At 40.3% G+C, this 26,370-nt stretch overlaps 2 protein-coding genes across 5 annotated transcripts in view; one reads left to right on the forward strand and one right to left on the reverse strand.

Annotated features, from left to right (window-relative positions):
• Positions 1-24,994, reverse strand: part of adgra3.L (adhesion G protein-coupled receptor A3 L homeolog) — a 39,938-nt gene extending 14,944 nt beyond the window's left edge. The window contains exons 1-8 of one of the 3 annotated variants that reach the window (XM_018228930.2): positions 24,759-24,994; positions 16,827-16,898; positions 11,988-12,059; positions 7,517-7,588; positions 6,492-6,563; positions 5,355-5,515; positions 689-902; positions 221-385 (exon numbers count right to left, since the gene is read on the reverse strand). In XM_018228930.2, the coding sequence (XP_018084419.1) occupies positions 221-385; positions 689-902; positions 5,355-5,515; positions 6,492-6,563; positions 7,517-7,588; positions 11,988-12,059; positions 16,827-16,898; positions 24,759-24,994 (1,064 nt within the window). Of the gene's footprint in view, positions 1-220; positions 386-688; positions 903-5,354; positions 5,516-6,491; positions 6,564-7,516; positions 7,589-11,987; positions 12,060-15,210; positions 15,318-16,826; positions 16,899-24,758 lie in introns of those variants that run through there. The other 2 variants (XM_041588285.1, XM_041588281.1) reach the window with 2 other exon arrangements.
• gba3.L (glucosidase, beta, acid 3 (gene/pseudogene) L homeolog) overlaps positions 24,908-26,370 on the forward strand; it is a 30,126-nt gene continuing 28,663 nt past the window's right edge. Inside the window, exon 1 of one of the 2 annotated variants that reach the window (XM_018247891.2) lies at positions 24,908-25,044. The gene's annotated coding sequence lies outside the window, so the exon portion shown is untranslated. 2 annotated transcript variants of the gene reach the window in all.

Consider the following 26,370-nt stretch of genomic DNA (forward strand, 5'->3'; position numbering starts at 1 on the left):
GATATGGATTCCGTTTGGCCAGTCACAAGTATTCGGCCGAATTCGAAAAAAAAAAAAAAGGTTGAATCACGAACCGAATCCTGGTTTTGGTGCATCCCTAGTTTAAACAGTGTGTAATGACTTGCGCAGGTTCTGATTCCATAAAGGGAAGGTGATTAACTGAAATCTCATATATCTGTGCCTACACATATAACAGTATTAGAAATGGAAATCCATCCACCTGAAATCTCCTTTGTTGTTTATCACCCTTTCGAGCGGGCAGTACTGAGCAGAGCTCTCCAGCACTACAATATCCACTGTCCTGGTGTTATTACCCCGTCTGCTTTGGACTTGACATCCCCAGTTGCCAGTGGAGCCCGCTTGGATATTGGAAATTGTAAGTGCACTAAAAATAAAATTTATAAAAAAATGGTCATAAAACAAGCCACATGCAAAGAACAGGGCTAAACAGAGAGATATTATCACAGTGTTTATGAAGATTCTCATTTATCCAGGACACGATATATAGTATCTAGTAGAATTAAGTCAAAGGCAACTGGACATTTAGAGTTTTTCTTAAAAACTAAAGAACTGAAGAAGCCACTCAAATAAGTGGTGAAACGTTTTCAAAAAAAATTCTAAATGTCCAGTTGCCTTTGACTTAATTATTCTAGATACTATACCCTCAGACCCTTTGTTCTAAAGATACCTTGCTATCAACGAGCAGTTGTGGATTGTGTTCTTTTCAACATATATACCCTGCGATTCATCGGTTTCCACAATTTTGCCATCTTGGTACCATAAAACTTGCATTTCCTGATCAATGTAGGATGCCATGCACTGGAAAGGAAGGCTGTCCCCTTCGAAGACAACCTGCCGATGGGACGGGGTCATGTAAAAAGATGGAAGCTCAAGCGGAGATTCTGAAATGATATAAAATACATAAATCAGACAAGGAATGCAAGTTAAACAGACAATGTTCAACAAAATGACATTCCTATTGTGGGTGGAATAGTTAGCTGCCAGTCTGCATGACCAGCCAAATGTCAGCACTGGATATCTGCCAAACTGATATGCAAGAATCCTTACATTAGCGTTTGTTAAAGGAGAAGGAAAGCTACCGAGGCAGTTTATTGCCAATAGATAAGCAACAACAGTGCAATCTAGAATGCCCTTTTTATTATTTAAAATGCTTTTCCATACCGGAGTAAACAGCTATAGACACTAGAGTCCTGCACGGGTCGGGTACCCGCAAAAAAAGCGGGCACCCTGCGAAACAAGGGAAGGATTGTTGACTCTAAGGGCTCTTACACATGAGCGTTTTTACCTGGGCTCCCCTGCGTTCCGTTTTTCTGCGTTCAGCAGGAATGGACGCATTTCATTATTTCAAATGGGGCTGTACTCACACAGGCGCGTGTAGGCGCCGAACGCAGGAAAAATGCAGCATGTTGCGTCTCAACCTGCGTTCTGCGCCTACATGCGCCTGTGTGAGTACAGCCCCATTTGAAATAATGAAATGCGTCTATTCCTGCACTCCCCTGCGGCTGAACCCTGAAAAACGGAACGCAGGGGAGCACAGGTAAAAACGCTCATGTGTAAGAGACCTAATAGACATGGTCTCTGTTTGCTCTCCAGCACTACAACTAGAAATGGATAAAATAACCTGCACCTGTTCAGCATCAAAACAACAGATGTGCAAAACACTGACAGAGCTCAGCCTTAGGGGCTGTCACATCAAAGAAAAGTGTAAACTTACAGAATGTAAACATATAAGGCATACTGGCTGAATAATGCAAGATTAGTTTTCCTTTAACAATCTCCTAAAGGAATAACAAGTGGATGATCTAACACACCCTTAGTATATTGGAAATTACAAAAAATATTAAAGGAGTTGTTCACCTTTCAATTAACTTTTAGTATGATGTAAATAGTGATATTCTGAGACAATTAGTAATTCTCTTTTTTCATTATTTGTGGTTTTTTAGTTATTTAGCTTTTTTATTCAGCAACTTTCCAGTTTGTAATTTCAGCAATCTGGTTGCTAGGGTCCAAACTACCCTAGCAACCAAGCAGTGACTTCAATAAGAGACTGGAATATGAATAGGAGAGGGTGTAATTAGAAAGATGAGTAATAAAAAGTGGCAATAACAATACATTTGTAGCCTTGCAGAACATTTGTTTTTAGATGGGGTCAATTTGAAAGCTAGAAAGTTTCAGAAGAAGAAGGCAAATAATTAAAAAACTACAAAAAATAAATAATGATAATAATGCTTAGAATTGGCCATACTATAACATACTAAAAGTTAACTTAAAGGTGAACTACCCCGTTAATCAACCCTGTATTCTATACTGTCCATTGCTCACATATATTGTCAACCTGCTTGAAACTAACTTCTTTTTGTGTATATAGAGCGTTTCCGAGCAATCTTTCCCCCTTGTACAGATTTGAAAAAAAAAACAAGAGTTGCTTGTTGTTGACAGAATAACTTTCACCACCTCTCCTTCCGAAACCCAGTTTCCGAGGCTTCAAAAAACAAAATACTATTTTTAAAAGCCCATGTCGCTGCCCTGATATTTGAAAATACATAACTGGTGTAGGGACAACATCTTAAATAGCTGCTTAGCACGAATAATAGTTATTCATTCACACAGAGAACTGCCTAACTATATAACAGAGAACCGTGCCAGTGTGTATGTGGATGCTGGTGTTTACAAGTGCACACTTAAAGGAAAACTATACCCAAAATGAATACTTAAACAACATGGAGCATGGGAAGGGTGAAAGGGGGAAACATGGGAAGGAACATGGGAAGGGTGGAGGGGGGGAAACATGGGAAGGGTGGAGGGGGGGAAACATGGGAAGGGTGGAGGGGGGAAACATGGGAAGGGTGGAGGGAAGAAACATGGGAAGGGTGGTGGGGGGAAACATGGGAAGGGTGGTGGGGGGAAACATGGGAAGGGTGGAGGGAAGGAACATGGGAAGGGTGGAGGGAAGGAAACATGGGAAGGGTGGAGGGGGGAAACATGGGAAGGGTGGAGGGGGGAAACATGGGAAGGGTGGAGGGGGGAAACATGGGAAGGGTGGAGGGGGGAAACATGGGAAGGGTGGAGGGGGGAAACATGGGAAGGGTGGAGGGAAGAAACATGGGAAGGGTGGAGGGAAGAAACATGGAAGGGTGGAGGGAAGAAACATGGGAAGGGTGGAGGGAAGAAACATGGGAAGGGTGGAGGGGGGGGAACATGGGTAGGGTGGAGGGGGGGGGACATGGGAAGGGTGGAGGGAAGGAACATGGGAAGGGGGGAGGGGAGGAACATGGGAAGGGGGGAACATGGGAAAGGTGGAGAGGAGGAACATGGGTAGGAACATGGGAAGGGTGGAGGGGAGGAACATGGGAAGGGTGGAGGAAGGGGAGCAAGAGAAGGATGGAGGGGGCAACCACAATTACACACAGGACATTTCACAAATGAGAGTAATGTGAGGCATCCCATTGCATTCTCACTGCCATTGGCATTAGGGCTTATGAATGTAAGAAGTGTTATTTATGCACCGCAATTAACTCTATGGTCACTCGGCCCCAGCCAGCAGCCGTTTAGGTGCCGGGAGCTGTAATCCACAGCAGCTGGGAGGTCCAGCCATTGGGCATTCCTTCCCTAACAGGCCTTTATTGTTCGGAAGTTCTCTTCTTTGGAGCAAAAGCTGGTGTAAGTCTCGGGACCTAAGGTTTTTCCAGATAATGGATCTTTCTGTAATATGGATTTCCATACCTTAAATCTACTAAAAATAATTTAAATGGTCTTGTTATATAATTACAAAAAAAACGAAAGATTTTTTAAAAAAATTGTATTCGATTAAAATGAAGTCTATGGGAGATAGTCTTTCTGGACAACATATTTCATGATCTCAGACCTGTATATATGTGTGTATATATTTTCTCCCTGAATAAAGAATCCTGGAAAACAACTCTGCCAGGGAAAAAACTTTGCGTGTCTTCGGCATAAAGGGGAGTTTCCTTTAGTTTACTCACACGCACGACTGAAAAAACAACATACTAACCAGTTTGGGCTTGCATACATTTAAAGAAAACTTCATTTCCCGGGAGACTTAGCAGCAGGACTACTGTCCACTGACAAGATGAAATATCTTTGCTCTATAATGAATAATGCTCTTGAGAGTAAACGTTAGGACTGTAAGACAGCTGCAGGCATTCACCCCGAGGTCACTGTCAAACAATGTGTGTACAATGGTTTACATTGCAGAGCTGATCTATAAATCCTGCTAGCTTTCCTAGGAGCATTCTCTCTGCAAAGGGCATCAGAATTTACTGCACATGACTATATCAGAAGGCAAAAACATTCTTATAGGAGAGGAGTTTGCAATCATGTGATGCTTCTACAGCTTCTGCAACCCCAGACGATGTGAAAATTTAAAAAAACGATATTTGGAAGGCCAGTATGGGTTAGAAAATAATTCACTGAAAACTGTTTACATAAAGTGCTTAAACACTCTCTGAACATCCAAAAACAAATTTTTAACACAGGATCCCATTAGACTGAAAAGAAACTGTGATGCCTGTTAATGCACACTCACAATTTCCCTGTCCCCAATTGGGTTGACAGTCGTCCAATCCCTCTCTTACTGCAGCGATGGATTCTGGGACTTCAAGTCCCTCTGCTTTCCAGACAATATGTCCCCCATAAAAAGCAGAGAGACTTTAAAGGGATTTTGTTATGAATTTTAGGATGTCTAGTCATGTGCTTTCAGAAAGAGCCAACACTTTAGGATGGAACTGCTTTCTGGCAGGCTGTTGTTTCTCCTACTCAATGTAACTGAATGTGTCTCAGTAGGACCTGGATTTTACTATTGAGTGTTGTTCTTCAATATTCCAGGCAGCTGTTATCATGTGTTAGGGAGCTGTTATCTGGTTACCTTCCCATTGTTCTGTTGTTAGTCTACTGGCAATAAAGAGTGGCTGAAGTTTATCAGAGCACAAATCACATGACTGGGGGCAGCTGGGAAGCTGACAATATGTCTAGCCCCATGTCAGATTTCAAAATTAAATATATAAAAATCTGTTTGCTCTTTTGAGAAACACATTTCAGTGCAGATTTGTGCCGGAGCAGCACTATTAATGGATGCGTTTTGAAAAAAGTGCCATAATCCGTTGCTTCAACACAGAAAGGGACTGAATGATTTGCAGCCTTATCAGGACTAAGAATATGGTCCCCGATTGAATTTACACACAAAAAGGGGTATTCTTAAAATGATGAGCAAATTGTATCCCCCTTACAAAGATTTCTGTTAAACCTCAAAGGCAAATAAAAGCATTTTTAAAAAGACAGTTTCATTTTTCTTGCAGTAGTCGCATATTCCTTACCGCAGGTCAGCTGCTCTTGTTTCAGAGATGTTATTGGCTGCCCTTGGAGAGACTTGGGATAGGCACATCTAGTCTCACGGACAGTTATATTTTTCTCTTTAATCCAGCGCAGCATCCATAGAACGTTACAGTCACACAGAAGGAAATCCGTTTGAAACTCTCTATAAATGAATGGAGATTTAGTAATGAAAAAGGAATAGGGCAATTTCTACAATGTTAAAGGTTGTGTTATTATGATCCATTTACAAATGAGTGACCTAGTGGGCCATCTAAACCACACAGCTACGTCACAGCCATGCACCTATTCCTGTGCAGTGGACATATTATATGATGTTCCTTTTATCTGAGGGCAGAAGCGTTCCTAGAGAGGGGCGGGCCTTGGTGCGTGACACGCAGCCGGGCCCCGCCCCCTCCGTACGGCCGAATTTCAGTGGCGTGCGGCACTGCCGGGGGGCCCTGAGGGGGTGCAGGCCCTGGCCTGCTCGTACCCCCTGCTCCCCCGGTAGTTCCGCCACTGTCTGAGGGCCAGATTATATAAGAATGACAATTTCATACAACAAAAAGTCTAAAGAGCTCTTAAAGGGGCTGTTCACATTTAAATGAACTCTTAGTATGATGTAGAAAGTGATATTCTGAGACAATTTGCAATTGGTTTTCATTTTTTATTATTTGTGGTTTTTGAGTTATTTAGATTTTTATTCCGCAGCTCTCCAATTTGTAATTTTAGCCATCTGGTTGCTAAGATCCAAATTACCCTAGCGACCATGCATTGCTATGAACAGGAGACTGGAATATGAATAGGAGAGGTTGTACATAGAAAGATGAGTAATAACAAGTAGCAATAACTATAAATTTGTAGACTTACAAAGCATTTGTTTTTAGAAGGGGTCGGTGACCCACATTTGAAAGCTGGAAAGAGTCAAATAATTCAAAAATGATAAAAAATGAATAATGAAGATCAATTGAAAAGTTACCTAAAATTGGCCATTCTATAACATATTAAAGGTCACCTTTAAGATGGAGATCACACAAATGCCCAAGAGCCTCCAGTCGGACAGCCCTGGTCTAAATACACTCCATTTAGCTACAGTAGAATCTAAAAATACTTAACCCGGAGTGTTCTAAAATTATACTTACAGTGATTTTAACGAAGACAGATTTACAAAGGTTCCTTGTGCCAATGAGGAAAACATATTGCCTGAAAGGTTTCTGGGGGAACAAAAATATTTCAATTTGCTTCTAATCCAAAAAAACAATCTGTGAATTTAATTTCATAAAATGAAGGCTACAGTAAGATAGCTGTAATTCTGTAAGCAATGAACCTGCTAAGCAGGGGTCAGTTATATTTTAAGACAACTTGGTGATATTTCCAAGATAAGGAAGTATGAGTCTCTGGATAAGGGATTGCAAACCAAATAGCACTGAACTCCTGGGCCTTTCAGTAAAGGGCTTTTAAAGGAGAACCAAACCCTAAAAATGAATATGGCTAAAAATGCCATTTTTTACATACTGAACTTATTGCACCAGCCTAAAGTTTCAGCTTGTAATTAGCAGCAATGATCCAGGACTTCAAACTTGTCACAGGGGGTCACCATCTTGGAAAGTGTCTGTGACACTCACATGCTCAGTGGGCTCTGAGCAGCTGTTGAGAAGCTAAGCTTAGGGGTCATCACTAATTATCCAGCTGAAAATGAGGTTGGCCTGTAATATAAGATGATGCTACAGGTTTGCTGATTATTAAATTCTGATGCTAATTGCACTGGTTTCTGTGCTGCCATGTAGTAATTATCTGTATTAATTACTAATCAGCCTTATATTGTGACATTTCTATTCTATGTGTACTGTATATTGTGAGTGGGTCCCTAAGCTCAGTATGTGACAGCAGCACAGAGCATGTGCAGTGAATCAGCAGAAAAGAAGATGGGGAGCTACTGGGGCATCTTTGGAGACAGAGATCTTTACTGCTAAAGGGCTGTGGTTGCCTTGGGCTGGTACAGAAGCACAAAACATAATGTACAACATTTCTAGCTACTTCTTTAGTTAAGCTTTAGTTCTCCTTTAAAGCCAATTTCATAAACAAATTTTAAGTAATGTTCTGATCATACATAAATTACAAGTTATGAGAAGACAAAGTCCCCAGTAGAAGATATGACGTTACTTACAGCTTTGCTAAATTTGTGAGGCCTTTGAATATGTCTGCATTAAGGCATCCAATCCGGTTACTGGCTAAATCTCTGAAACAAAATAGGAAAGTAACATTAACATGGTTTAAAAGGCAACAATTTGTTTAACTACTTCAGGCGGAAACACAGAGGAGAGGCAGTTGAAGCATTTATCTGCTCCAGGCTGTAACAGAGACAAGCGATAGTTAAAGGACCATTAAACTGACCAATTATGGTTATTTAGAACAATAAACTCTCTGTAAGGCTTTACTAGCAAAGTTAAAACAAGAGTAGGAAGTCTGACAACTGGGCACCATACTCTGTGGGTGAGAGGATGACAGTACACGGTCTTATGCATATCAAAATATACCTTTCTGTGCGTAGAAACTATGCCAATGTATTTAACTTAAAGGAATACTGTCATGGGAAAACATGTTTTTTTTCAAAACACATCAGTTAATAGTGCTGTTCCAGCAGAATGCTGCACTGAAATCCATTTTTCAAAAAAGCAAATAGATTTTTTTATATTTAATTTTGAAATCTGACATGGGGCTAGACATATTTTCAGTTTCCCAGCTGCCCCAGTTATGTGACTTGTGCTCTGATAAACTTCAGTTACTCTTTACTGCTGTACTGCAAGTTGGAGTGATATCAGGCCCATTCCTTTTCCCTACCCAGCAGCCTAACAATAGAACAATGGGAAGTTAACCAGATAGCAGCTCCCTAACACAAGATAACTGCCTGGTAGATCTAAAAACAACACTCAATAGTAAAAGCGAGGTCCCACTGAGACTGATTCAGTTACATTAAAGGGGAAAAAAAATTTTTTCAAAATGAATAGGTTAATAGTGCTGCTCCAGCAGAATTTTGCGCTGAAATCCATTTCTCAAAAGAGCAAACAGATTTTTTTTATATTCAATTTTAAAAATCTGACATGGGGCTAGACATATTGTCAATTTCCCAGCTGACCCAAGTCATGTGACTTGTGCTCTGATAAACTTCAATCACTCTTTACTGCTGTACTGCAAGTTGGAGTGATATCACCCCCCTCCCTTTTCCCCCCCAGCAGCCAAACAAAAGAACAATGGGAAGGTAACCAGATAGCAGCTCCCTAACACAAGATAACAGCTGCCTGGTAGATCTACGAACAACACTCAATAGTTAAAACCAATGTCCCACTGAGACACATTCAGTTACATTGAGAAGGAAAAACAGCAGCCTGCCAGAAAGCATTTCTCTCATAAAGTGCAGGCACAAGTCACATGACCAGGGGCAGCTGGGAAATTGACAAAATGTCTAGCCCCATGTCAGATTTCAAAATTGAATATAAAAAAATCTGTTTGCTCTTTTGAAAAATGGATTTCAGTGCAGAATTCTGCTGGAGTAGCACTATTAACTGATGCGTTTTGAAAAAAACATGTTTTCTGATGACAGGATCCCTTTAAAAATGGTAAAGGCATGCCCAGAGCATTTTGTAAACTGCCCCCTTTACGCGTTTCATGGCTACCGGCCACTTCCTCAGAAGCTAATGGCAACCTACCTTATCTCCAATACAATCCCCTCCCATAAAATACATTAACCCCTTCCCACTCTAACTGAATGTCATTTCATTTAGCTTAATTTAATTTAATATAGTTCATGCAATCCTTACATGTTACATGACTACAACTTCTATTATATGGCCTGTTGCTATGTTCCTAAAAGCATAGCAACACACAGAATACAGAAAAATACAAAGAATAACACCGATATATACCACCTATTGCCAGATCAGTGGAAGAAAAGGGAAAAATGACTAAGTAACAAACACTCGATCGTTTGTAGCTGGTGAATCCAATAGGCCTCTCTCGGTAACAATTTTCTCGCAGAATCGCCTTTCCTTATACTCAACCTAAATAATTTGAAAATGTATCTTCATCTCACCATCATGCTTTTCCTGTATATGTTTGGCTACAGCGGATTTATAGTCTTTCCTACAGAGGACCAAAACATGTTCCAAGAAACGTGTAACTGCTTTCCTCAGTGTCTTCCCCACATACTGGGCATCACAGAAGCATGTTATCAAATAAACTACTCCCTCTGATGTACAATTAATATTAATTATACTTCTTGATCTCATAGTGTTTTCCTGTGCATAGCATTTCCATCCTGAAGTGCTGACCAGGATCAGGCAAAATGCTCTGAGATGGCTGCCTCCACACCAATATACAGCTAAAAAAAAATACATTTGTTGGTTCAAGCAGGGCCGGAACTAGGGGTAGGCAGAGTAGGCACGTGCCTAGGGCGCAAAGCTGAGGGGGGGGGCCAGGTACGTACCTTCTCTGCCGCCTGCCTACCTCTAGTCCGGTCCCCTCGCTGCTCTCTAGACTATCAGCTCGTCCATTGACTTATGCGATTCAGCATACACTCACGCACGTGCGCCAGCGTCTGTTCACGCATGCACCAATCATCTGTTCGTGCATGCGCGCAATCGTCCGTTCACACATGCGCGCCAGCGTCCTTTCACACATGTGCGTGTATGTTCGTGCATGCGTGCACCAAGTCGGCCCTGGGGCCAGCCAGGTTGCCTAGGGCGCCTGGCCGGCCTGGCCCAGCTCTGGGTTCAAGAATAACATTTTAAATAGTAGAGTGAATTATTTGCAATGTAAACAGAGTAATTTAGAAATAAAAACCAAATCATAAAACTCATGACAGAATCCCTTTAACAAAGAACAGACGTGCTTAGACTTATACTGGCCCATGCAAGTTCATATTTATATGTACAAGAAGCAGTCACTGGTTTCAATCCATCATCATACGTATTTGAGCTGCAGCCCTCTAGTCTGGAAGGCAGATACAATTTACTACACCTTTCCACTGAGCAGAACATCTGTCTGAAGTTCCAGCATGGCAGGAAATAAAGGAGACTATCACAGCTGGCACTAGTTAGAGATTTGCCCAGCAGGAAACGATTGTTGGTGTATGCAGCAATTTTCTGTGTACTGAACAATTCCTTAATTTATAAAATGAAACATATCAGTGACAGCCATAAAAATAGCTTTTCTATAAATGCCTCGCTATTTTAAAGGAACAGTAACATTCAAAAAAATAAAAGTTGTTTGAGTAGTTTAAATATAATGTACTGTTGGCCTTCATAAGTAAAAGTTATGTTTTTGCTTTAAAAAGACTACTTTTGTTTATCTAAAGAAGCTGCTTTCTAGCCATGGGGGCAGCCATTCAAGCTGAAAAAGGAGACAGGATACTTAGCAGGTAATAGAATACAATGGAATTCTACAGATATAAGGTTTTGGCTTATTGTGCCTTTAACTATATGTTGCTTCTACTCTGCTAGAAGTCAGACATTTAGCATAATTTTTTGGAGCTGTGTTACAAAGTTACACCAACTAGAGCTTAGTACATCCTCTGCCCCGTTAGTACTTGTTCAAAAAAGTTGCAAAAAAAAGGGGTTGCAAAAAAAAAAAAAAAAAAAAAAAAAAAAAAAAAGGGGGTTACTTACCTTGTGCAAGCACACATGCCAACTTTCAACTTGGAAGCTAGAGGCAAAATGGCAGCGGCCATTTTTGATTTGCTTTTTAAAGGAGAGGACACCTACTTGGTGCAGGAGGTAAGCTTTGACTTAAAAGTCACTGGTGGGAGCCTTTCATATTGGCACCCCTTTTTTATTCATAATTTCCTTCTGCTTAGTGATATTGCACACAACCGATATAGAACACCTTGTTTTGATCTGATGATACCCTTGCAAGAATAATTTAAAGGGATTCTGTCATGATTTTTATGATGTCGGTTTTATCTCTAAATTACACTGCAAACAATTCACTCTAGAATATAAAATTTTCATTCCTGAACCAGCAAGTGTATTTATTTTTAATTTGTAATATTGGTGTGTAGGTGCATCTCAGGTCATTTTGCCTGGTCATGTGCTTTCAGAAAGAACCAGCACTTTAGGATGGAACTGCTTTCTGGCAGGCTGTCGTTTCTCTTACTCAATGTAACGGAATGTGACGCAGTGGGACCTGGATTTTACTATTGAGTGTTGTTCTTAGATCTACCAAGGAGTTGTTATCTTGTGTTAGGGAGCTGCTATCTGGTTACCTTCCCATTGTTCTGTTGTTAGGCTACTGGCAATAAAGAGTGGCTGAAGTTTATCAGAGCACAAGTCACATGACTGGGGCAGCTGAGAAACTGACAATACATCTAGCTCCATGTCAGATTCCGAAATTAAATATAAAAAAATCTGTTTGCTCTTTTGAGAAACATATTTCAGCACAGAATTCTGCTGGAGCAGCACTATTAAATGATGCATTTTGAAAAACATGTTTTTCTATGACAATATCCCTTTAAGGGGCACGGCTGAAATATAGACGCAATTGTAATAGAACAGGCAGAGAATCAATAATTTGTTAAAAATAAATTAAAATTTTTTACTTTAGAAATAACGTTTTTGCGATGATTAAAACAGGTTGCGACTTACAATCGTTTCAGAGACACAAGGTCGAGGAATGCTCCAGGCTCAATAGAACTGATCAAGTTATTTCTGAGATCTCTGCAAATAAAGAAAATAGATGCAAATGCTTCACAGTAAACTTTATACAATGTCTTTGATCCCAATTATTTAACTACACCCTGTGCAATCATCTGGTCTAATGCTAGCTAAGCACATATGTTCTGGTATGGATTTTTTTCTTTCACCCATTTTAGCAATTATAAATGATTTCTCTTGGAGTAGATACACACCCTTGATCTTGACAATCTACCACCGCCCAAGAGGCATAGCCCCATTCCATCAGTGTTTCTGCTTGGGGGTATTCATTCTGTGCCTCTCACTGGGCGAGTGCATGTGCAGTAAAGAAAATCCTCGAGTTACATACACCCAAAATATATACTCACACTTACAGACGAGGGTTGTTACAGTAACATCTTATGGTTTAAACTGGGGACTGCCTGTACAAAGCTACTTGTATGGATAGAGGGTAATTCTTTCCCTTAATAAAGCACTTTAAGAGCCCATAAGCAGTGCAGCTTTATTCTCTAGCATTGACAGGGACATCAGTCAAATAGACAAAGTACAGAAGTGGCTAAGTAAATAAAGAGCATGGAAGATCTCAGCTGTGAAGAAAGCCTGGCCAAGCTGGGAATGTTTACATTAGTGAAAAGGAGCTTTAGGGCTTTAGCACACGGGCAGATTCGGGAGATTTAGTCGCCTGGGGACTAATCACCTCTTCCTCTAGGCGACAATCTCCCTGAACTTCCTTCTGCCTGCTAAAATGAAAAACCGCCTGCGGCAATGCACTCTCGGCGCTTCGATTTTCGAAGTCGCCCAAAGTTGCCTCAGAAGGAAACTCCGGACAACTTTGGAAATCGAAGCACTGCAAGTGCATTGGCGCAGGCAATTTAGCAGGCGGAAGGCAGTTCGGATTGACGATCCGAAGAAGAGGCAATTAGTCGCCTGGCGACTAAATCTCTCCAAATCTGTCCGTGTGCTAAAGCCCTAAGGGAAGAGACACATGCAAAGATTCGGGGAGATTTAGTCACCTGACTAATCTCCCCGAACTGCCTTCCCGGTGGCTAGAATCTAAATCGCCAGTGGGACGGCTCTTGGATCGGTTTTCCGAAGTCGCCCGAAGTTGCCTAACAAAGAAACTTTGGGCGACTTCGAAACACAAAGTGCTCAGAGTGCCAACCCGCCGGCGATTTAGATTCTAGCCACAGGAAGACAGTTCGGTGAGATTAGTCCCCCAAAGAAGAGGCGATTTCTCACCGGGCGACTAAATCTCCCAGAATCTTTGCGTGTGATATCCAAGTCTTCTGTCGATATTGGTTGGCTCATCTCCCACCATGCATGCACTGAATATTACACGAAGATTTGTTTCATCCGATAATATTGGTGCATCTATGTCCAGACTATGGTGCTAGGAATGTATCTGTACCACTTGAAAAATAAATCTTTTAGTAATGTATTTTATTGTTTTTACAGTTGCCCTTTAAGCGTATACAAGCGACATGTTTGTTGAATGCGAAAGTGCCTTTTCCCTACTATAAAGGGGTGAACTCTATGTGAACCTATGTGCATTCTTGTGATCAAAATTAGCACTACTAAATTCTTTATACCAAGCCAAGCATCTGCCTGTTAGAGCTAATTATTTAAATCTAATTATGGTGCAGTAACCCATAGCAACCGACCTTTGCTATTAAACAGGTGAATAGTAAATGCTACATGCTGTTTGGTTGACAACTAGCCCTGTTGGAAACGTTGCACCTTTAAGTACATAACCTTTTTAGTTAATCGTTACAAACTGGCTAAAACCCAGCTATGTACACACAACAACATCACTGACAATATCAGAATTTACTGGAGTAAAAAGTTGCTGATTTAAGTTCTACATACAACTATAATAACCATATTTGCCAATTAAACAATCCCGTTTTCAAATACGACTATAATAACCATATTTGCCAATTAAACAATCCCGTTTTCAAAAAGTTGGGAAACTCTGTAAAAAAATAATTAAAGAGAGAATGGGATGATTTGCAAATAATTTAAAACCCTAGACTAAGAACAGTAAAAAATGAAAACTGCTGTAAAGTAATTAAAATATAATACTCCTCAGTTTATGATATATCTGACTCTTTTTAATATACTAATGTATTTTTCATATTGATTGAAAGAAAGCCACATACAAGGCATTTCAAAGCAAACCACAGAAAGGAAGTAGATGCACTACTTTATTATTGGCCATCCAAGCCTGTAACTGCCAACATGAATGAGGATTCTGTTCAAGTTTGGGTTGAAATCTATAGCTTGTGCCATTGTGGCTTTTTGTTTTATCTAAAGAAACTACAAACATTTCAAAAACACGATTCAGCGAGGTCTCGCTCGTATTGTTCTAGTTTTCGGGGGAAACATACATCTTCAAATGGTTAAAGGGACCTCTGCTATTGACTACTACATGACCTCGACAGGTATTAGATGGTGTTTTGTCGGATTCCAGCTATTTCCAGGGTCGGGGTATAATAAAATATAAAAAATAAAAAAGTATGGAAAAAAACCTCATGTTTTTTTTAACCCGAAAATTTGATTTTTGACCAAAAAAATAACCTTGAAATCTCGAATTGTCATGGAAAACACAACCTTAATAAATAACCCCCTAAGGTTATAATAGCTCAGCTGGACTTCATACTAGTGCAACAACTATGCACTGGGCTTTATTCTTACTGCAGAGAAGTACTTTATTATGACTGTTATCTAGGGATGCACCGAATCCAGGATTCAGTTCGGGATTCAGCCTTTTTCTGCAGGATTCGGGTTTCGGCTGAATCCTTCTGCCCAGCCGAACTGAATCAGAATCCTAATTTTCATATGCAAATTAGGGGAGGGGAGGGAAATCGCGTGCTTTTTTGTCACGAAACAAGGAAGTAAAAAATGTTTTCCCATTCCCAACCCTAATTTACAGATTCAGTCGAATCCAAAATAGTGGATTCAGTGCATCCCTACTATTATCTGTGAAATAAGGCATTGTAACACATTATATTATTAATAATTCTAATTTAAATTTATTAGTAGTGTTGTCTTTCTGAAATAAGTTAGGCCTTCCCTGAAAAAGATGCTGTCTGGTTGCTCTAAAGCCTGTACTTATTAAAACCTGTACATATAATGGTTCCTTCCCAAATGTGCAAACTACCCATCCCATCCATACCATGTGCACTAATGCATCCTCATACCATCACAGATGCTGGCTTTTGAGCAGTGCAGTAATAACAAACCGGAGAGTCCTTGGTCTCTTTAGCAAGGAGGATGCCGCATCTGTGATTTCCAAAAGAGAATTACAATTTTTGATTTGTCAGACCACTTCACCCCATTGCCTCAGTCCATTATATATATATATATATATATATATATATATATATATGTATATATATGTATATATATGTATATATATGTATATATATGTATATATATGTATATATATGTATATATATGTATATATATGTATATATATGTATATATATGTATATATATGTATATATATATATATATATGTATATATATATATATATATATATATATATATATATATATATATATATATATATATATATATATATATATATATATATATATATATATATAATATATATATATATATATATATATATATATATGTATGTATATATTGCATTATCTGGAAACCCATTATCCCGAATAACAGGAAGGTAATATATATATATATATATATGTATATATATGTATATGTATATATGTATATATGTATATATGTATATATGTATATATGTATATATGTATATATATATATATATATATATATATATATATATATATATATATATATATATATATATATATATATATATATATATATATATATATATATATATGTATGTATATATTGCATTATCTGGAAACCCATTATCCCGAATAACAGGAAGGTAATCTCCCAGACTCCATTTTAATAAAATATTTCAAAATCTTGAAACACATTTCCGCTCTCTCTCCGTGATAATAAAACTTGTAGCTTGTACTTGATCCCAAACTAAGATGTAATTAATCCTTATTGGAAGCAAAACCAGCCTGTTGGATTTTCTAGCAGACTTAAGGTATGTTGTCCAAATTATGGAAAGACCCTTTATCCGGAATACCCCAGGTTCCAAGCATTATGGGTAACAGGATCTATACATGTACTTACATATGGTTTCTTCTTTGCATGGTAGAGCTTTAACTTACATTTGCTGATGCAGCAACAGACAGTGGTTTAGGGAATATTACTGAGCCCATGCAGTGATTTCCACTGCAGAATTGTGTCTGTTTTTAATACAGCGCACAAACCAGTGTACCTTCCACATCTTCTGAGAGACCCAGCCTCTCTGGGATGGTCTGTATTTTGCATTAAACACCTTTTCCAGTCTTTAGCTTCGCCTGCTCCAACATTTTTTAGAACCTGTTGCTGGCATGAACTTCAAAAGTAGCATTCATTTTTCAGAAAACATTTCTCAGGTATGTTGTCCTTGTACGATTTGCAACTAGAGGATTGTAAATCATCTCACACACTTTTTACCTTACATTTTACATAATGTCCCTATTTTTCTGAAAACGTGGGCTTGTCCGAGTGCCTCTCTTTTTTGAGATTACAATAAAACAGATTGTAAACTAGATGGCTTGTTAAATAAGATTGTTTGTAAAATAGTTTGAAGACCCCTGTTTGATATAAATGAATGTAAAGCGCTGTTTAACTTGCTAGGACTTGTATGAAAGAATGATGATGACGATTAAAAAACACATAACAGTGCTACTTACAGTCTTTCGAGGAAGCTTAGACCCTCAAAGGAACCATTGTTTAATTCGCTAATCTTATTGTTGTTGAGAATCCTGCAAAACAAAAAAAAAACATCATGAGCAAAATGCCTTGGAAAAGATTGTTTAGTAGGAGGACACTTTGGGAAAATACAAAGTTGTACAGTTATGGAAGCCGTTATCCAAAAAAGTTCAGAACCTGGGGTTTTCCAGATAATGGATGTTTCCATAATTTGGATTTTCATACCTTAGTACTAGAAAATCATTTAAATATTAAATAAACCCAGTAGGCTGATTCTGCCATCAATAAGGATTAAAGGGGTGGTTCACCTTTAAGGTAACTTTTAGTATGTTATAGAATGGCCAACTCTGAGCAACTTTTCAATTAATTTTCATTATTTATTTTTTATATATTGCCTTCTTCTGACTCTGCAGCTTTCAAATGGGCATCACTGGCCACCTCTAAAAAGCAAATGCTATGTAAGGCTACAAAGGTCATCTTTCTATTCAGGCCTCTCCTATTCATATTCCAGTCTCATTCAAATCAGTGCATGGCTGCTAGGGTAATTTGGCTCTTAGTTACCAGACTGCTTAAAATACAAACAGAAAAGCTGCTGAATATAAAGCTAAATAACTCAAAAGCCTTAAATAATAAAAAATGAAAACCAATTGCAAACGGTCTAAGAATATCACATCATGCTAAAAGTTATCTCAGAGGTGGGAAACCCCTTTAATTATATATTGGTATATCTCGAGTACAAAGTACTGTTTTATTAATACAGAGAAAAAGGAAATCATTTTTAAAAAAAGCAATGCGTCTACAAAGATTCTCATTTATCCTGGTCATGATTTATATAGTATCTAATAGAATTATGGAACGGATTCCATATTTGTATTTTCATCTTGTGAGAGTAAAGAGGCTGGAGGAAGCTGCTGTTCCACTTTGATTACTATGGACATAAACAAAATGATTCAATAGAGTTACATTGTGTGATTTACCCCTGTAGTGTCTATATACTGTGTCCTGTTTGCTTTTGCAGGAATACTGTTATTTCTTGCGCGGGGGAAAAGAAAACACTGGAAGCCGAGCTAATGACTAGCACTGGGTGGCCTTTGCAGCCATGTGGCAACCCAGACAGCTGCTATTGAGTACACAAGGTGTCCCATACTGCTCTTTAAATTCTTATTGTTGCACATACACTGTGTAAGGAAGGTAGCCTGGCCCTATGCCTCATTATAGAATCGAACATTTTCGTATCATTGCATGGGGTTTAAAGGAGCACTTGGGGGTGCCAAATGTTAAGGTAACCCCAAGAGAATGTATTTACTTACCTGAGACCAAAGGCTGGTGCTCCTATCAGCAGAAAACTGCACAGGGCTGGGGTTATTCCAGTGAGCACCAGGCCCGAACTGGCAATCTGTGGGTTCTGGCAAATGCTAGAGGGGCTGCCATAAGATGCCAAAGAAAGTCACTATTTAGTGGGCTTGTGGGGAGCTGATACTCTTTGTACTTGGAATGCCAGGGCCTAGTTTGATTCCCAGTCCAGACCTGGTGAGCACAACGGAGCAACCCTCTTCCGGCTTTTTCTTTCTTCAAATTTCCTGGGGCAGACGCATGCGCAGTAGAATGAAAAAGCAGACTTTTTTGTTAAAGTTCAGCTTTTCACTCTAAAGCTGGCCATAGACGCAAAGATCTGATCATTCGAATCCTCGAACGTTTGGACTTCCCCATCTCCCGACCTGCCACTAACCTTCAGTTTAAATAAAGTAGTAAAAGAACAAATCAGCCGATGTTCTGCCCCTGACAACAATCATACAAAAGTTATGTCCGACAAAAGCTGGTGACAGTCTCCCACTGAAAATCGTACGATCGAAAATACACGCAGAGATATTATCGGTAATTGACAGAAATCTTTTAATCTTTTAACCTGTCCGATCATCCAAACAACCGATCTCCGCCAGATGAAAAATGTCGGGACTCTCCAAACACGGTACCGGATCTTTGCGTCTATGATGAACTTTATGCGCAGCCGTGAGAAAAAAGAAGAAGATGGAAGAGGATCACTCCGTGGTGTTCACTCGAATAATCCTGGGCCGGTGCAGTTTTCTGCTGATAGGAGCACCAGCCCCGGGTTCCAGGTAAGTAAATACTATCACTTGGGGGTGACTAACATTTGGCACCCCAAGTGCTAAACGACTTTCCTTCTCCTATAAAGTGGTGGCCCGACCTAAAATAACAACCTATGAAAATAATTCTAAAAACAAACACCATTTAACTATCAGGACATGCAAATGAAACATTTTGAACGGCACTCAAAACTCCACTTGCCAGCTGGGCTGCCAGTTCTGTTGAATGAATGATTGTTGAATGAAAGTTCTTCAGGTTACCCAGTGATCATAATAAGTACAGGTATGGGACCGGTTATCCAGAATGATTTTTCAGGTTTAAAAAAAAATGGCAGAGGTCCCTTGAACCATTTGAAGATGTTAATAGCCTTCATGATATTTGAGGGTTTTTTTCGGAGGGTTTAGCAATTTGAGTTGTTTTCTGTAGAAAAGTCAATCAATCTGGGTTTTCGTGTAGTTAGAGTCCAAACAGGCCCGGATTTGTGGCAAGGCCTAGGGCGGCAGAAATTCAGGGGTAGCATGCGGCATGCTGCCCAGCCGCATTAAAGTCAGTTGCGCATGTGCAATTTCGCATATTCAAGACATGCGTATATATGCGCACACACAAGGTGACGGGGAGGGGAAAGACGCGTAGGGGGAAGCAGAAGGGGAGGCAGATACGAAGGGGAGAGATACGCTTAGGGGGAAGGGGAGAGAGATGTGGAGGGAGAAGCAGAAGGGGAGGAGGACGCAGATGGAGATGAGCAGAGACGGTCTAGGAGTGACCCGTTTGTAAATCCGGGCCTGAGCCCAAATTCAATGATTCAAGATTTTTTGCATTCGGGTTTTTTTTTATTTTTTTTAAATTAGAAACCATTAAAGTTGTGAGTTCATTAGAGTTCCAAAAAAAAGCTCACATAGCTCTAAAATTCGACCTTTGATAAATACCCCCCTTAATGTATGGAGATCCAAATTACAGAAAGATCCCTTTTCTGGAAAAACCCCAGGACCCAAGCATTCTTCATAACCAGCCCCATAAATGACTCACACAGTTTTTGTACATGGAACACGCGAGGGAGACCTATAAGAGCTGCACCAGGACCAACCCCATCCTAGCACAGCGGGTATCTATTACTTTATTGTTCTAGTAACTAACCTTCAAACTTGCACTCCCAAACAAGTTAAATCAGAGCAGCTGCTCCATTAGCAGGGCAAGAGCACATGTAGGTGACAGTGATAATATACACACTACAGAGGTTTTGTTTTTAACTCATAAATGACTGAAATGCCTTTGTCACTTCCTGTTCTAAAAGCTGCACCTGTTCTACATCACAAATTAACACCAAAGTGTCATTTGATAAATGTCTGGCTATTAGTTAGAAGGACGATGAACTTCCCCATTAAACAGCAGCAAAAAAAAGTTTTTATTGGGCATGGCCAGCTTTACATTGAGGAGCTGCCAGACCAACACATTTTGCAAAAAAACAATCACAATGTGTAATATATATAACTGAACAGTTATCCAACGAGTCTGCCCATAATACAAGGGGTAAGACTGTGCCACTATAGTTATAGTTCTTTAGTTAAAAGAATAGTTCACTTTTAACAGGTTGCCTTTTTAACAGCCTGTTTTTTTATCAACTTTTAAATTGGTCTTTATTTTTTTTGTTTTTTTTTTTAATATCTTCTGAATTAGTTGCCTTCCTATTCTGATGCTTTCCCATTCTCAAATGGGGATCACTGATTCCAGCAAAACACCTCTTGCCACCTTGCTTTTCACATTCCAGTCTCTCACTCAAACTGCTGCCTGGTTGCTAGGATAAACTGGATACTTAGCAACCACATAGCTGCTGAAATTCCAAACTTGAGAGCTGCTGAACAAAAATGTATATAATTTCAAACAAAAAATAAACAGAAGACCAATTTCAAAAAGTCTCGGAATATCACTCTCTACAACTACATCATACTGAACATTAAGTTAAAGGTGAACTAACCCTAGAAATAGTTTGACCTGGCCTGGGAAGCCACAAATGTCTGTGGGGGTCATTTATAAATGCTGGGCACATTTGCACCTGGGCAGAAACCCATAGCAACCAACCAGTGGTAAGCCGTTTTCAGCCATCTGCAGGTCGAACAGTGAAAGTAAACATCTGATTGGTTGCCATGGGTTATTGCCCAGGAGCAAATTTGCCCAGAATTTATAATGTGTGTATCACAGTCATTTGTTGGACTGAAAACTAGTCATCACTATATACTTTCAGCAGCAATGAATGGAACGCAAACCATATGATTATGCCATTCAGAGTAAAAACTACAGGTATGGGATCCAGAAACCCATTACCCAGAAAACTCCAAATTATGGAAAGGCTGTCTCCCATAGGCTCCATTTTATCCAAATAATCCACATTTAAAAAGAATTATTTCCATTTTCTCGGGAATAATAAAACAGTACCTTGTATTTGATCCAAACTAAGAAAATCAATCCTTAGTGGAAGCAAAACCAGCCTATTGGGTTTATTTAATGTTTAAAGGATTTCCTAGTGGACTTAAGGTACAGCATGAAGATCCAAATTACAGAAAGATCCTTTATCCAGAAAGCCCCAGGTGCCTAGCATTGTGGATAACAGGTCCCATGCCTGTACCTTGTACATGATCTAAACTAAGATATACAGTAATTAATCCTTAGTGGAAGCAAAACCAGCCTATTGGGTTTATTTAATGTTTACATGATTTTCCAGTAGACTTAAAGGGGTGGTTCACCTTCTAAATTTTTTTTTTTTTTTTTTTTATTCAGTTGTTTTCAGATTGTTCCCCAGAAATAAAGACTTTTTTCAATTACTTTCCATTGTTTATTTTTTACTGTTTTTCCAAAATCTTAAAGTTGAATGTTCGTGTCTCTGGTGTTTCAGTCTGGCAGCTCAGTAATTCAGGTGCAGACTCTTGTATCAATTCTAACATCTGCCTGTAATGAAACCAAGAGATTCTGCTCAGCAGGGACAAAGATAAGAAATGAAATGTATTATTGAAATGTATTATTTGTCCATCAACTAAAAAGACCATTTCAAGCGATATTGTCTAGTTGAAGCCAGGAAAACGGAGGGGAGCTGTCTGCTTGGCCCTGCAAACATAGATAGATTTCACTGTGACCAATGAAAATTTTTAACCTGGCCGATCAATTTCCCCGCAGATACCAGACGAAAAATCGTTGCATGCATGATCGTTTGATTCCCACTAACCTCACGATAATTTGACGGATTACACTAAAATTGGTCGTTCACCAAAGAAAAATCTTTGCGTCTTTGGGGACCTTTAGTTGATACATATTTAAGCGTAAAGTGTCATTTTTCACCTTATAAAGCAGCTCTGGGGGGGGTCGCCGACCCTGTAAACTGTTCTAAATTGATACATTTAGTTGATACATTTCTTATCTTAGTCCCTGCTGAGCAGAATCTCTGGGTTTCATTAAAGGCAACTGTTAGAATTGATACAATAGTTGCTAATACTCCAGAGATGCTGCTGAGAAATGGATCAACTAAAGGTGGCCATGGGCCGATAAAAGCTGCCGACAGACCGAGTCATCAGCTTATTGGCCCGTGTATGGGGCCCTCCGACGGGCATCTCCGATCGATATCTGGCCGACGTTGATCGGACAGGACTAAAAATCCCGTTGGATCGCGGCAACATCTGTTCGTTGATGCGATCCGACTGCCTGTTAGCCATCGTTTGGATCCGATCGTTGGGCCCTAGGGCCCACAATCAGATCAGCCCGATATTGCCCAACTCAAGGTGGGCATATCGGGGAGAGATCCGCTCATTTGGCAACATTGCCAAACGAGCGGATCTCTCTGTGTATGGCCACCTTAAATGTTGCAAAATTGTAACAGGTAGGGGCACATTTACTATGGGTTGAATATCGAGGGATAATTAACCCTCGATATTCGACCATCGAAGTTAAATCCTTCGACTTCGAATATCGAAGTCAAAGGATTTACCGCAATTACTTCAATCGAACAATTAAATCCTTTTTAATCCATCGATCGAACGATTTTCCTTCGATCAGAAATTGCTAGGAAAGCCTCTGGGGACCTCCCCCATAGGCTAACATTGGTGCTCGGTAGGTTTTAGGTGGCGAAGTAGGTGGTTGAAGTTTTTTTTTAAAGAGACAGTACTTCGACTATCGAAATGGTCGAATAGTCAAACGATTTTTAGTTCGAATCGTTCGATTCGAAGTCGTAGTCGAAGGAGCCAATTTGATGGTTGGAGTAGCCAAAAAAAAAATACTTCGAAATTCCTTCTAATCCTTCACTCGAGCGAAGTAAATGTGCCCCTTAGAGTCTGCACCTGAATTACTGAGCTGCCAGACTCAAACAGCAGAGACAAGAACATTCAACTTAGATTTTGGAAAAAACGGAAAGGAATTGAAAAAAGTCTTTATTTCTGGGGAACAATCTGAAAACAACTGAATTGAAAAAAGTGTTTGGAAGGTGAACAACCCTTGTAAGTAATTTGTACCATGAAACAGAATGGCAACAATACTTTTATGGATCTAGATCATAATGGGACATCAGAACTAAAAGTAGAGCTCGTATTAGTAAAGTATGAGCACTTCTGTATTACAGACTGCTGACCAGAGGAAAACTGATACACAATCGCTTGTCTATCTGTCACAGACAGACTGTGTGCATCAGTCACGGGGCTTTCTATTAAAAGGATTGTTCACCTTCCAAACACCTTTTTTCAATTCAGTTGTTTTTAGATTGTTCCCCAGAAATAAAGACTTTTTTCAATTACTTTCCATTATTTACTTTTTACTATATTTCCAAAATCCAAGTTTAAAGTTGAATGTTCGGGTCTGGCAGCTCAGTAATTCAGGTGCAGATTCTGCGCTGCTACAATTTTACAACATTGATCCATTTCTCAGCAGCATCTCTGGAGTATTCGCAACTATTGTATCAACTCTAACAGCTGCCTGTAATGAAACCCAGAGATTCTGCTCAGCAGGGACTAAGATAAGAAATGTATCAACTAAATCAGGGGTGTCCAAACTGCGGCCCGAGGGCCACATGCGGCCCAGGATGCTTATGAATGCGGCCCAGCTTGAAACGCTTGGTTCCCGAGGAAATAGGAGGAGGGGGGACCCTGCCCATTGCCCAGTTAGTAATAATAATATAATATGTCTATTTATAATCCAGGTGTCCCATATTCCAGTGTATAGCTCCATCTGGTTATCCAACTGGCATTGTTGTTCTTTTCTGTGTATTTTCTTTACTTTTACAAATCAAACGTGTTTGTGTATTTCATGTGTGGCCCCAGACAATTTTTCTTTTTCCAATGTGGCCCGGTGAGCCAAAAGTTTGGACACCCCTGAACTAAATGCATCAATTTAGAACGGCTTACAGGGTCGGCGACCCCCCCAGCTCCTTTATAAGGTGAAAAATGACACGACACTTCAATGTTAGAAAAACGGTGACACATAGAAAATAGAAAGTTATTGGTAAAAGTGTTTATTTCTGGTGATCTCTCTGAAAACAACTAGTCGTTTGAAGGTGAACCACCCCAGAATGAAACAAAATTGCCCCCTATGCCCAATGGCTTCTTCTGTAACAAATGTAGCAAAGCAGAGGTCCCTGCCTGATTGGGATGCTGGGAACATTAGTTGAAGAACAGCTGGAGGAGCACAGATTTAGTGAAACTACTGAGCAATAATTAGTAAGATTACTGATCCATTCAGTTGTGTGGTTGCCTCTGTACTATATTTCCCAGCATCCCCAGGCAGCCAGTGCCCCTCCAGGACCCCCTGAGCTGTTGTCCCTGTACTTCTGTACTTACAGGCTGCTGGTCCTATTCGGTAAGGGCCCCAAGGGAAGGCTCCTGGCAGCTCCCAGGCCGAGGCACACAACTTTCCCTGCTTCTGTGGCCGCACTCCTGCCTGATCCCTGGGACTTGGCGGCCAGCTTACAGCCTGGGGGCAGAGATACAATCAGGCCGCTCCCTCCTCCTTCCCACTCAGCAGTCAGCACAATCCCCGCCAACAGCAGCACCAGCGCCGATTCCCAAGCCGCCATCCCCGGGCTTCGCTTCCAACAGCCCGGCCAATCTCAGTGTCCTGTAGCTGGTGAGTGGACTTTCTCCGCTGCTCCCCCAGCGCCCGTGTCGCCTCCCAGTGAGCGCCTGCCGCTGTGTCTCGGTGTGAGGCTCTAGCTTTCCAGTGTGGGGCCTACCAGCGGGGCGGAGTGGGGGAATCCTGGGCTTGTATACACGGCTATTAGTTGCACTGGCCGGGCTTCACACAACACTACCAACCCGGCATCCTCTTCTCCCTCTGCTTCTCCATGCAAAGACATGCTGCCCGACACACACACACAATAGGATCATACGGGGAGCTCGGTTCTGTAGGCGGGTTCCCCCCATTGTGGGAGGATGGCACAGTCCTAAGTCCTTCCCCTGTTTGTGTGAGAAATCCCAGATCTTAGTAGCTGAGGGGAAGAGGCTAAGAGCAACTTCTCTGGGTGTTATACCGTCTGGCTTTTTATTCACGTGAAACTAGTGAGGTACACGGGCTGCTGACTGGCTCCTCATGTAAAGATTATAGTCAGTCAGTAGTGTTCAGGGTTGCCAACGGGTCAAATGTTCAAGACCAACCCAATTCAGCTACAAAACCAGCCCAAAACTAACCATGAGTCCCTTCAAAAATAGCAGCAGTGGAAAAAATAATTTGAAAAAATAAACGAAAATATTTTCACTATTTCGCAAACTTTTCCTTGAAACAAAATGGGACAGAGTTGAGCTGCCACCAGGGGAGTAACTATAAAAAGGGGGCCCATGAGGTATAGGGGTCCCATAAGGCCCTAATTCATATACAATTTCAATAAATACTGGTAAAACAAGTTCAACAACTAGACATTTTGGTGGCCAGCAGATTTTTACCTCAAAATTGTATGAAATTGAGGAAAGTCACCAGAAAACGCAAGAATGGGATGGGAGACTGGGACAGAGCCCAAAATCTGGTAACTCCCGACTTCTACACAAGTCAGTCCCATTGCATGCTGGGTATTGTAGTCTTACATTAAACTTGGCAGTTGGCAAATTGTCAAACAAAAAACACATTACCCAACATGCATTGGGAGACTCAGGCTTGACAAAATAAAAACTTTGGCTGGTTTCTAAAGTACAAACCCAAAGTAAAAGCCCAAAAAGTAGCCCACATCTGTACCTTGGCTAGTTTGTACTTTCAAAACCCGCCTGGGCTTTAAATGAGTCATTAGCCCAATTTGGCTGGAAACCCGCCAACCTGGCAACCCTGGTAGTGATATTAGTTAAAGCGCAGCGACTTACAATAATAACTGGAGCTACAGGTTACACAGGCTTATTATTTTTCTTATTTGTTTAAAGGAGAAAGAAAGCTACCAAGGCAGTTTATTGCCAATAGATTAGCCCCAAT

Source organism: Xenopus laevis, chromosome 1L (assembly GCF_017654675.1).
Source record: "Xenopus laevis strain J_2021 chromosome 1L, Xenopus_laevis_v10.1, whole genome shotgun sequence".
Lineage (NCBI taxonomy): Eukaryota > Metazoa > Chordata > Amphibia > Anura > Pipidae > Xenopus > Xenopus laevis.